Raw genomic sequence first — 13,391 nt, forward strand, 5'->3', positions numbered from 1 at the left:
GCTTCTGAGAAGTCATGAAGTAATTTAAGGTTTAGTCTCCAAAAATTAAAGGGCAGACGACTGGAATCTGTTTAATGCAGCCTGGAGCCATCGTTCCACTGCCTCAGGGTTAAATAATGTGAACGTTTAGAAAAGCAGCAACTATTTAGGCAATGAAACAAAATTCAGTGATTTGTTGCATGTTAATCTTTGGAAAATGTTTTCTTTGCACATCGTCATGCTTATGAATTTTGCTACAAGGTCATATGACATGAGGCAAAGAGGAACACCCTTTTCCCAACCAGCTTTTACTCCCATATATAAACTGGGATCATAGTGAACCCAGAGTAAAAGAGGGAAGGATGCGAGAGGATTTAAACAGGCATTTCACTGATGATTTCCAGACTGCAAGACAATATCTGATTCTTCTAAGAGTTTATATCTGAGAAACACTAAAGTTACCCAGCCTGTATTTCCACACCACTGTAAGTATTTTATTATTGTGAAAGGCACTACAAAGGTATTTGGGGAGGGAAATATGGGAATAAGCTATAATTCTTGCACAAAATGTGTACAAAGTTTATGGTTTCACTTTGTGCCATCACTCAAAAGAGAACGAATGCCTTCCCAGCACAAATGGAGGTAGGTTTATGTTTCTATAAGGCTAATGTGGATATTTGCACTGTTTATGGATACCGGACATCACCTGTTTTTTGGATTTAGAACTTTATAGAAGCTTTTTACATTATTGGTTCATATGATTTATACAGTGTCCCTCATGAAGTGGTTTCGACATTTAGAAAATCTGCATGTCAAAGAAGTAAAATATCAATTATCTTCATATTTCATTATTATATTTTAAAAATAATATGACGAGGAGATTTTTCTGGGGAGAACTGTTTTAATTATAGATCAATTAGTTTAAATTTATATTATATTGTTTTGCCCTTGGCTTTAACCCAAATTCACATATCTGAAATGTTCAGATGTTGCCATAATTCAATTTGTCTCACTAGTTATTATATTAATTATTAAATATAATATAAGTATTATACATCAATATTACACTCTAAAAATGCTGGGTTAAAAACAACCCAAGTTAGGTAGAAAATGGACAAACCCAGCGATTGGGTTGTTTTAACTCAGCGCTTGGGTTAAATGTTTGCCAAACATGCTGGGTAGTTTTATTTAACTCAACTATTGTTTAAAAATCACTGTATTGCTTGCTTAAAATGAACCCAAAATATGTTGGAAATTAACATTTATTAATGTGTTTAATAAATGAATATTTATTAATAAGTTTAATGAATAATAATTAAACAATAAAAATTTATTAAATTGTTTATTAATATGTTTAATAAATTAATATGTATTAATAAGTTTGATTAATAATAATTAAACAATAAACATTTATTAAATTGTTTATTAATAAATGTTCACCTTTTGATTATTATTGTTGCCTCTAGTAATTATGAGTCTAATTTTTAATTTTCAACATATTTTGGGTTCATTTTAAGCCAGACATATAGTCATTTTTAAACAATAGTTGGGTTAAATAAAACTGACCAGCACGTTGGTCAAACATTTAACCCAACCAGCTGGGTTTGTCCATTTTCAACCCAACTTGGGTTGTTTTTGAACCATCATTTTTTAGAGCGTACATTCATCATTAATATAAATCAAGATTAATGTAAAAACCAAAACAAATTCCTTGAGTATGCAAACATACTTGGCAACAAAGCTGATTTATAATTATACAGTACCATAATATACATTTTTTTAATTATTTAAGTGTAATTTAAAAATACATATACATACACAGTTGCAGTGCTATCTTCCAATGTAACTGTTTAATAACACATATCTTGAATGTAAAGTGTTTATTTTGCTTGTGTAACATTGTTTCATTTATTATGTTTGGGGTATTTTGGGGTATTGACCTGGAGAAGCAATCTTGTGTTTGTGAACTATAGTAACCCCACTCCCTTCTCAAAGCAAACATCACCTTATGGCCGAAAACATTCCATATCTAAACGATTTCCACATGGAATGGATTGTTTATTTCATGATTTACTGCAACTTGATTTAAAAAAACTTATGTTTCACAAAGAACATGTTCATCCTTCCTGAAATGTAAAGACTTCTGGCTTCATTGGGCATCATTTTGTGTCAAAGGTCAACTATCGGTATTGCACACGGACAATGCGTTTGCTGAAAGTTATTGTCTCAGAGGAGTAATTATCTTTGGATGCTTAAAAAGCTCCCAAGCCCATGCAGGGTTTTATACAAAATGAATGAGGCATTTGTGAAACTTTCCGCCTGCCTGAGATCATCTTCTTTGAAGCGAGATAAATCAGCCGGACCCTGGGGTCAATGACCTTAAAAAGCCCATTTGCGGGACAGTTTGTTTTGGTCCTGTTTGTTCCTGTTGGGTGACTATAGAGACAGCTGCCTCCAGCGACTATACGCACACATGCGCCCTCCAAGAGAGCGACCTTATTCAAGCTGTTGACCATTGCATCTCTGTTATATTAGTTATTTTGCTGGCTAAGTCAACTATTATGTTTAGTAATTTAAACAAACTCTTAGATGTAACTCAGTCCACACCATTCAAGCTGCACATGAATGAAAAGCATTGTAACAACTCAGAACACCTTAGCCAATTTGCCAAAAACCTCTCAAAACACTTTATAGGAACTGCATAGCAAAGCCCTAGCAACCACCCAGAACTCCACAACAACCATCCAGAATTCTCACAATTGCTTAGCAATCACACAATACACCATGGCAACTGCATAGCAACACCCTAGAAACCACTTTCTCATTGGGGATGCAGCCTCTATCCCTCTCTCTCTCTCTCCTCGCTGCCTCTGCTGTCCATGGAGTCCATGGACCATTTTCACATTTCTGGGTTTAAGCAGAAGTTGTCATAGTTGGGTTAAACTCAAAGCCACTTGAAGTGACATGACAAAAAGCGTAACACCTGCTAACGCTGCAGTACACAGAGAATGAGACAAGAGGCTGTTTTTTTACATGGATGTCAATGGAGGAGAGGCTTTACTACGCTTAATAAACTGCTCTTGTGAGGAAATAGTTCATCATTTAATGAACCGACAGCCAATCAGCTAATCTTCAACATGTTTACTCTTAAACATTAGTTTTGGATCAATCTATTTTTAGAGTTTACACCAAAAAACAAATGCTGTTTTATAAGAGAAGTCACAGACAATTGCGTGACATGTATGATTCAGTTTACGGCACTTCTCATTCATTTTATGGTATCCGCAAACAGTGATTGACTGTCGCACAACACTGAAAGAAATTCAATAGAGTACCTCAAGGATGACGTGTTTTTGTAGGCAAAACGCGGAAGCGAGTTAGCATTTTAGGATTTCCGGTTGCATCACCTCGAAGTCAATGGGTTTTTTGAATGGGTTTTTGCTAAATCGCCTGAAATAAGGTCTGTGGTTAACAAAACCTGTAAATATTTTCACGTTTTGATCTATGACATAAAACACACCAGTTATAACCCGCTTGTGATTTTTTAAACCTTTATAGTGTCTTAAAAACGGCGGATGCTAACAAATTGCTAAAACGGACTACTTCCTTTGGCGGGGACTTTATACGTCATCATGACAAACAGGACATTTGGACAGCATTTCTCATGAAAAAGTGGATAAGTATTCATACACAGCGCAGATCATAATCAGCGAACATGTTTTTAAATAAAGTTGTTTTTTAAATAAAGTGTGAGGAAGCTTGGTGGTGGTGACGTTGATCCACGACCACGGTGTGCTGTAGTCCGTTTATAGCCTACTGTTAGCTTTTTATATCTGACGACTTTATTTAGGCTTCAAAATGTATAAATGTTGTGTTAACTTGTAAAGATTATCTTGATAGACAAAACATGTAAGTGTCATAACCCTTTGTTAAACACAGAGCTTATTTTTTTTGCGATTTTCCAAAAGTCTATGGGAAAAATGCATTGGCTTTCGATCGAGGGAACCCGTACGCCGCTAACTTCCGGGTTGGCCTACAAAAACACGTCATCCCTGAGGTACTCTATGGCGTCAAGGCTGTAATGTGATTGGTTATCAAGGCACACGTGATCCAAGTTAGCCGTTACGCTTTTTCCAACGGTAGAAGCAAACTTTCTATATCGGTGAATGGGAGACGACAGCAAATATATATATTTGCATTTGCTCTAATAGAAAAACGAATTTTCACGACTTTCCAAAAGAGGGAAAATATCAAGAAATTTATTACAGCAGTCAGAAGATGTAGTTGCCGTCATTCCCTCAGAAACACCCTCGTAGCGGCATTATTCGTTTTTGTCATTTACTGCCAATGTAATATAACACAAAGTACAGTGTTATAAATGTGTAGTAAATTTTTTAAAAATGAAAATATTAAAAACTTTACTAGATTTGCGATGTTGATAACTGGAAACGCGTCACGTCATCGCAGTCCGCGAGAAGGGTCCATTCAGACGAGGCGAACAGTCTCTCCTCTGCACTATAAACACACACGCAGACATACACTCTTCACACACACTGCTACAGAAACGAGAGCGGAAAGACCTGGACATCTTTGGCTGGATATTTCTTTTTACATACGCTTGAAAGGCAAGATTATTCTCTCATTTGTTTTGCTGTCTCTGTATATTTAGCTGTCAGCGCCTATTTCCCTGTTGCCGCACCGGAGAAGCTCTTTGGTGCAGGACTGTGCATGGAAAGACAGAACTGCCTGTATAAAACTGCAATGGACTTTATTTCTCTAAAAGAGTCTGATAACTCCGATGTGTGATGTGATCTTTTAAAACTAATAAATGAGGAGGGATTTCTTTGTGAAAGAGATTTTAATGTTTATTTCATTAATTTTTTAAATCTATTTTATATATTTTAATATCTATCTATCTGTCTGTCTGTCTATTTGATTTATGGAATGAACATTATCATAGAGATGCAGAATATAAATGAATCTTTTCATTATTTTGTCACTATTTCTTCTTTAACCTTTTTTTGATGATGCTGTTTGATCCTATCTCTCATTTTTTTCTTGATCACTTTGTTAAATTGTTGTTTTTCAGGTCTACTGAGGAATCATGGAACTGCTGAAAATCTCTGTCATCCTTCTTCTTTCACTCGTCACGATGACCTTAGCAGAGCCGCCTGGATGCAAGATCCGCATCACTGACAGAGGACTGGAGATGTGTAAGATATAGCCCAATATTCAGACTTAAAATGCATCTATTATCATATAGTAGCCTATGAAAGCCTGGCCTCTGTTTTACATCTTTACAGTGAAGGCAGAGACAAAGAATTTCGTGGAAGGAGAGTTGAGTAACATCACCATGCCAGAGATGCGTGGTGCCGAGGGCCGCTTTCAATACACCATCAAAGAGTATGTTTATATTTCATGTACTGGATTTCCACTTTCATGGAAATCATGTCTCAACCGGCGCCCTCATGTGGTCATTCACACACAAACACCATGAGGATGCAAATGCAAATGCCAGAGTTGTGCACCACTCAGAAATTAATTAAGAATATCTTTTAATTTCCAATTCAATTCCTCATTTGTAATTGAGGTTGCAAAGAGGATGCATAATTTAGAATATAAGGAAGTACAATTTAAACCATTTGAATTCAAAGAAATTCAGATTTGTAACTATAAAGCAAAGTTTGTCAAGACTCTCAAGATACTCTGAATGTTGACTAGTTTGAATATTGAAAAAAGTTTTGAAGTTTGAAGGTTTACAGATTAGAAAGAGGAACGATCAAAGCTTTGAGTGATTCCATAGAGTGGGCTCTAATTCTAAGCACTTGTCTCTTTAGTGTGAAGATCACGGAGCTGAACCTGACGTCTGACCTGCGCTTCCAGCCTGATGTGGGGCTGCTGTTCGAGGTGCAGAACTCCTCCATCACCCTGAACTTCCAGAGACGCATCCTTTACTGGCTCTTGTGAGTCTGACATGCATCTGTAGCAATCGAGCAGAAGACTTGAGGTTACAAGCAACAATACCCCTTACAAAAAAGAATTTATTCTGTGCTATATTAGTATACTTCTTTTAAACTAAAACTAAGAAAGTATATTTTAAGTTTACCTTTTATGTACTTACAATTAAGTATACTTGACAGAAAAGTCTTGTACCCAATCTTTTGATCGGATATAGGCCCCCTTAAAAGTATAATTACAATGGTAACACTTTACAGTAAGGTTAATATCAGTTAATGTATTAACTAACAATGAGCAATATGTTTGTTAATGTATTTGTTAAAGGTGCAGTATGTAGGATTTCTGTCGCTAGAGATCGCTAGAGGCCTATTCAAAACAAAGGCGTAGCTTGATGACGCCAAGTTTAAGCGCGGAATCTTGGGACATGAGGTCTTCACCTCAACGGACGGTGCGAAAGAATAGGGATAGGACTCGGGCAGAAATCATGTTCATGGATGCGATTATTAACGTTACTGTAGTATGAAGCAGAGCAGGACCGAGTGTTGTGGGAGCTGAACGAGGCCGCTGGAGCGATTGCGCAACACACACCTCACGAGCAGCGGAACTTTTATTATGCCACAGTCGCCGGCGCCGCTTCCGCTTTTCCGGTCATGAGTATGAGGTAACACAGCTCTGTTTATCATATTAGATACATTTGAGAGTGTTGAAAATGACGTTATAACGTTACTTCGCTCGGCGGCTGCTGTGAGACACTTGTTTGAGACACACTGCAGTAAGCTAGATCGATTTTAGAATATCATATTAAATGCTGGATGGCTTGTGTTGATAAATGGCATGCAATTAATTTTAAAACGTATTGTATGATGGAGAAAATTCTGTATTACTGTTACTAAAAATAAAGCTGCATCTGATTATGCTATGTTAGCTACTTGACAAAATAGTGTTTTTCTCTGAGGCATGGTAAAGCATGGTACTCGCAAAAAAAATCAAGAAAATTAGATTTAAACAATAAGACTAAACGTGTTGAGCTATATAACAACAATTAGTTTTCTGTCTATAAATATATCAAAACAGTTGTTCCCTTGTCTATTAAAACATGTAATATATTAAAGCGTCTTTGGTGTTTCCATGGTTTCTACAAAATAAAACCGTAAACCGAGGGTAACACGGGTATGACGCAATTGACAGGCGACTCCTCACACGTCCCGGAGCCTTGGTTAAAGTTGCAATTTTCTCACGATTTACAAATAGTTGGAAACATTTGGGATATTGTAAGTACTTAAGTGAACAAAATATATAACACTGGCCTAGTGGTTTTTGGATATTTTACTGCAAAAATCTTACATATTGCACCTTTAATCTTTGTTAATGTTAGTTAATAAAAATACAGCAGTTCATTGTTTGTTCATGTTAGTTCAGAGTGCATTAACTAATGTTAACAAATACAACATTTGATTTTAATAATGTATTAGTAAATGTTGAAATTAACATTAACAAAGATTAATAAATGCTGTAGAAGTGCAGTTCATTATTAGTTCATGTTAACTAATGTAGTTAACTAATGTTAATTATGAACCTTATTGTAAAATGTTACCATTATAATTATTCTATATAATACCTAAATACCTAAATATGAGCATAATACTGTACTTAAAGTAAAAATAAGTAGTAAACTGAGAAAACTCAGTTATACTTTCATTATAAAACTACTGAGCTAGTAGTTTACTCAGACTATACTTCAAAAGAAAAAAATGTGCTACAAGTATTTAACTAGTAAATTATCAGTATACCTATAAGTTCACTTGTAGTATAGTTGCAGTACAAAAAAACAGATGTAAACTAGTGTACTCAATGTTTACTACTGTTAATACTTAAAAAGTATTCTTTTATACACTAAAAAGCAGACCAATTTAGTCCCAAGTAGCATTGAAATAGTACACTTACAAGTATACTACTAGTGTATTGATATTAGTATACTTACTACATAAAGTATACTTAAAAATATACTTGAACTTAACTTATACTTAAGTATAAGTATACTTAATAAAATGAGCTTGAAGTATACATATTTTTGGACTTTTATTAATCAAGGATGCATTACATTGATAAAAAGTGACAATAAAGACATGTATAATGTATTTAAATAAATGTTGTTCTTTCTATTCATCAACGAATGCTGAAAAAACACTATGACATTTTTCACAAAAATATGAAGCAGCACAACTGTTTTCAACATTGATAATAATCAGAAATGTTTCTTAAGCAGCAAATCAGCATATTAGAATGATTTCTGAAGGATCATGTGACACTGAAGACTGGAGTAATGATGCTGAAAATTCAGATTTGATTCACAGGAATAAATTACACTTTAAAACATATTACAATAGAAAACTGCATATCATACATGGTCTGTAGAGTTGTTACATGATTACACTTCACTACAACAAGATGAGGTCTCCCCCTTTCTCTCCATTAGTTATGATGAGGGAGCCATCAACGCCTCAGCTGAAGGTGTCAACATCTTCACAGTCCTCCATCTCAGCAAAGACAAGGAGGGCCGTCTCAAGATCTCCAACATCACCTGTGATGCGTCCATTGCCAAGATGAGGGCCAAATTTGGCGGGACCCTTGGGTACTTGTCTATATTGAACTTTGAGCACATTTATTGCAAGTGACACATGATTTGATTAACTTTTTTTGTGAATTAAGTACATTGTTTGCTCAGCATTTTGCATTATATGGCATGTTCTTATGTGCCTCAAAATATTCTCACAGGAGGGTTTATGACTTTATCGGAACGTTCCTGACTACGGGAATGCGCTTCGTCTTAAATAAACAGGTTTGTTTGCTTTTTCCAATCAGGATTAGCAGATACATGTCATGACGTTTGCATATCATTGCTCAATATATTTGAACTTTAATCACATTAGAATTAATTTTAACACATTTTAATGGAACTTTTGCATATATGTCTCTGTCAGATTTGTCCTGCCTTGAATCATGCTGCACTAGTTTTGGTTAACCAGCTACTGGAAACAATCCCAGGTTAGAGAACATTATAAAACTGTTGTGATATATTGATCTGGCAGACATGGGTGTTTACCTGAATGTGTTTTTCAGTGCGCACGGAGGTGGACAGTTACGTGGGCATCGATTACTCACTGCTGAGTGACCCTGTGGTGACAGAAACAAGCCTTGATATGGATTTTAGGGTAAGTGACAGATGCAAGTGGAGCTTACTGCAAATGACGTCCAGCTCCCCCACTCTGGATGTGATGGGTGGGGCTTGACCTAATGAGGTTTAGGGTGTGGCTGTACCTTCAGGCTCCACCCATTACATCCATAGAAGGGGAGCAGAATGTCACCCAAAATTTATTTTAAGACTGAAAATGTATTTTCTTGCCCCTTGATGTACATTTTCTAATATATTTTGGAATTTGAAGGTTACATTTGTACTACATTTTTACATTTGAAAGATATATTTAATCAAGCCGTGCTGTTTACGACATATATTTAGTATAAATTCTACATATATTTTGGCCAGAATACATAACATAACATAACATAACTGTGGAAGCTTGTTTCCACCATGAAATAAAAAAATAAAAAAGGTAATTGCGACTTTTTATCTCACAATTCTGACTTTTTTCTCTCACAATTGCAAGTTTATATCTTAAAATTCTGACTTTTTTCTCAGAATTGTGAGATATAAAGTCAGAATTGCGAGTTATAAAGTCAAAATTGAGTCATATAAAGTCAGAATTGTGAGTTATAAAGTCAGAATTGCATGATATAATCTCACAATTCTGAGAAAAAAAAAGTTAGAATTGCGAGTTTATATCTCGCAATTCTGACTTTATATCACGCAATTCTGACATTAATACTCGCAATTGCGAGGAAAAAAAAGTCAGAAATGTGAGATAAAAAGTCGCAATTACCTTTTTTTTTTAGTGGTGGAAACGAGCTTTCATACATAACATAACATAACAGTTTTTTTTAATGGTTTAAATGAATAGTTTTTATATTTTATTTTTATTTTATCTATTTCTCTCCCTCTCTTCTGCACAGGGCATGTTTTACGACCTTAAGAATGAGAACGAGACCCTAGTGAACTACGCTGTGAATCCCGTAGTGAGAGAGTATGATCGTATGGTCTATCTCTCTCTCTCGGAGTACTTCTTCGACAGTGGCCTCTTCTCTTACTTCAAAGGTGGCCTGTTCCAAACGCAGATCGCAAACGAACGAGTAAGACGCCATCTAGTTCGTTTCAAAGGCATGATACAAAAATAAGACAAAAACAACTATTATTCAACTCATTTCAGATGCCAAAGGACTTAGAAGTGCTCCTCAGGACCACCTACTTAGGGACAATCATGATGCTGGTGAGTAAAATTAGAATTTCTACAGTATATAAATAGCAACCACATAGCAAAACCCCGGCATCCACCTATTCTCTGTATTTGTTCTGTCCTGTCAGAACCCGGCGCTAATGGATCAGCCTCTGTCACTGGAGATAGAGGTCACCGCTCCTCCTCGCTCCACTATCAAGACCTCTGGTGCCAGTGTGGCCGTCAACGCTATGGTCAAAGTGTTGGTTCTCCCGGCAGGAAAACCACCAGTACAGCTCAGCAGCATGACCATGGTGAGAACTATAATATACACAATCCCATAATTAATTTTATGATGAAGTGATGCAATAAATGCACCAAATTTGACCTTGTTTTAGGAAGGTAAATTCAACGCCAAAGTGTCAATGAAGGGCAAGCGCTTGACTATCCATTTAGATCTGAGAAGGTAAATATAATGTTCAGACATTTAACTGTATTTGACAATTACACTCACTTTTAACATTGATTTTGAACTGGGAATCTGTTTTCAGGTTCAAAATTTACTCCAATCAGTCTGCTCTGGAGTCTTTAGCTGTAAGTGTTTCAATTTCACTTTGAATACACCTGATGCAAAACCAATCAAGAGCGGATTTTAAATGTAATGAACATTTTTCCTTCAGCTTATTCCACTGCAAGGTCCCCTGAAGACGATGCTGCAGATATCTGTGGTTCCTCTCATTAACAGTAAGTGAAACAATATATTATATATTTGAGGTTTGTTTTGTTTACGTCTACAAAAAGTTTGGGTGCGTTAAGATGTTTCAGTGTTTTTGAAAGAAGTCTCTTCTGCTCCCCAAGACTGCATTTATTTGATCAAAAACAGTAAAAACAGTAACATTGTGAAATATTATTACAATTTAAAATAAATGTTTTATATTGTAATATATTTTAAACTGTATTCCTGTGATTCAAAGCTGCATTCTCAGCATCATTACTCCAGTCTTCAGTGTCACATGATCCTTCAGAAATAATTCTAATATGATGATTTGCTGCTCAAGAAACATTTCTTACCAATGTTGATTCATATTTTTAGGAAACTGTGATACATTTTATTTCATTTATTTGAAAAAGAAGTCTTTATACATTATAAATGCCTTTAATGTCACTTTTGATCAATTTAACATGTTCTTGCTGAAAAAAAAAAACACCTTATTGACCCCAGATGTTGGATAAGATATATTTGCTGAAAATATTTGAAAATCTAAATGCTTCATCCTGTGTTTTCATGTAAGATTACATTAAGCGAGGTGTGCAGATCCCTCTACCGGATGGGTTAGACTTCGTTGAAGAGGTGGTCGAGTATCACAATGTAAGTTAAAGGCTAACTTTTATTATCTTAAAGGATTAGTTCACTTTAAAATGAAAGTTACCCCAAACTTTACTCACCCTCAAGCCATCCTAGGTGTATATGACTTTCTTCTTTCTGATGAACACAGTTGGAGTTATATTAATAAATATCCTGACGCATCCGAACTTTATAATGGCAGTGAACGGGACCAACGAGTATGAGCTGAAGAAAGTGCATCAAAATTAAAAAAAATTCGTAATTTGAATACAAAAGGCATAGGACGAAGTGTAAGCATTTGAACTCCGAGAGGTGTTACACTTTCTTCGTAAGTTGAATACAGAAGTACGTTTGTGATGGATGGATGTGGATGGAAGCACTTTCTTCAGCTCATACTCGTCCCGTTCACTGCCATTATAAAGCTCGGATGCGTCAGGATATTTATTAATATATCTCTGATTGTGTTCATCAAAAAAGAATAAAGTCATATACACCTAGGATGGCTTGAGGGTGAGTAAAGCTTGTGGTAATTTTCATTTGAAAGTGAACTAATCCTTTAAGTTTAAGTTGTAGATGATACTATATGTTCAGCTGCATCCTCTATCTTTGATTTCACAGGGCTACATCATTGTCGGTGCAAACCTACACTTCACAACAGGTCTGCGAGAACTAATCGAGAGGAAGCTGTCGAGTCAAACAGACAACACCGTTTAAGACGAGAGAAGAGCTGCTGTAACTTTAACGCATGTACACATTCATGCACAGATACTAAAATATGGAGCAATAAATGGAGGTTTTAAAAGAAGAGAACTAACCTTCTAGCCGAAGCATGTTTGTTAACTGTACAGAACATTTGATCCTCCAGACCTCATATCATTAGTCAACATGAACTCAAAATTGACCCTGTTTACTCTCGGAGTGCACATTCCTGTGTATAATTTGTCAATGTACATTACTCCCAAGAGAAAAAATGGATTCATAATCTGACTTTCCTTTTCAGCTGATTTCTTTAATACCTTCTCAATAGTTAATGCAATAATTTAATGCTAATATAATGGATATTTGCAGTGTTTATTTATGAGTGCAGATAATCTAGCTTGTTGGCAAAGGCTAACCATTGCTTAGGTATTTTACCTTTAGCACAAATAGCATATTCTGTTTACACTTTGTGCAAACAGTCTCTTTCACTATTTGCTCTCAGTGTAAATACCATCTAAATTTTTTACACTTAGTGTAAATAGCTGTTGCATAAACATTACACCAATACAAGCAAATAAGAATATGTATACAAAAATAAGGGTTACCGTTGAGATACGTAGAGATGCTCTGGAGGATGAACTGGGTGCCGGTGGGGTTTCGATCCACTGCACACTCACATTCAGCTCTGACTCGGTTCTGATATGAAATGCCCACTTATACCATCCACTTTATCAAGTCCAGTTCAATTTTTTTCCACCTTTCAGAAGTAAAATGGGTTGCAAATGCAGGTTCATGTTGACTTTAATGGTTTTGCATAAGTGTCTAAATCCCAAAAACATACGTATAACTGATATACTCTGTGCTTAGATGAAACAAAATGTATTTGTACTTTAGGTTGAATTTTATGATTTTTTGTACACGTTTTATCTTATATTGACTGTTTAATATGAGATTGTTTGCCATCCTCATTTGTGAGCGAAATCACTGTACCTCTTTATAAAAAAATAAAAAAAAGACACTTGAACGAAATGTTACTGATCTCTTGATTTCAGACTTGGTTTAGTTCATTAATGAAATGAAAC

At 35.5% G+C, this 13,391-nt stretch overlaps 1 protein-coding gene across 2 annotated transcripts; it reads left to right on the forward strand.

The window, feature by feature from the left end:
* The first annotated feature begins 251 nt into the window (after positions 1 to 251).
* On the forward strand, positions 252 to 13,338 carry pltp (phospholipid transfer protein). 2 transcript variants are annotated; one of them, XM_051897758.1, is made up of 16 exons: positions 252 to 464; positions 5,069 to 5,192; positions 5,283 to 5,382; positions 5,817 to 5,942; positions 8,414 to 8,569; positions 8,713 to 8,776; positions 8,919 to 8,982; positions 9,058 to 9,149; positions 10,006 to 10,182; positions 10,260 to 10,319; positions 10,415 to 10,579; positions 10,664 to 10,731; positions 10,817 to 10,859; positions 10,946 to 11,009; positions 11,558 to 11,634; positions 12,229 to 13,338. In XM_051897758.1, the coding sequence occupies exons 2-16, from the start codon at positions 5,084 to 5,086 to the stop codon at positions 12,322 to 12,324; spliced, it is 1,461 nt and encodes a 486-aa protein (XP_051753718.1). In that variant the 5' UTR covers positions 252 to 464; positions 5,069 to 5,083; the 3' UTR covers positions 12,325 to 13,338. The 2 variants fall into 2 exon arrangements, with proteins under 2 accessions (XP_051753718.1, XP_051753717.1); XM_051897757.1 differs by lacking the exon at positions 252 to 464 and adding an exon at positions 4,453 to 4,604.
* The last annotated feature ends 53 nt before the right edge of the window (positions 13,339 to 13,391 follow it).

The sequence above is a fragment of the Ctenopharyngodon idella genome, chromosome 6 (assembly GCF_019924925.1).
Source record: "Ctenopharyngodon idella isolate HZGC_01 chromosome 6, HZGC01, whole genome shotgun sequence".
NCBI classification, from domain to species: Eukaryota; Metazoa; Chordata; class Actinopteri; order Cypriniformes; family Xenocyprididae; genus Ctenopharyngodon; species Ctenopharyngodon idella.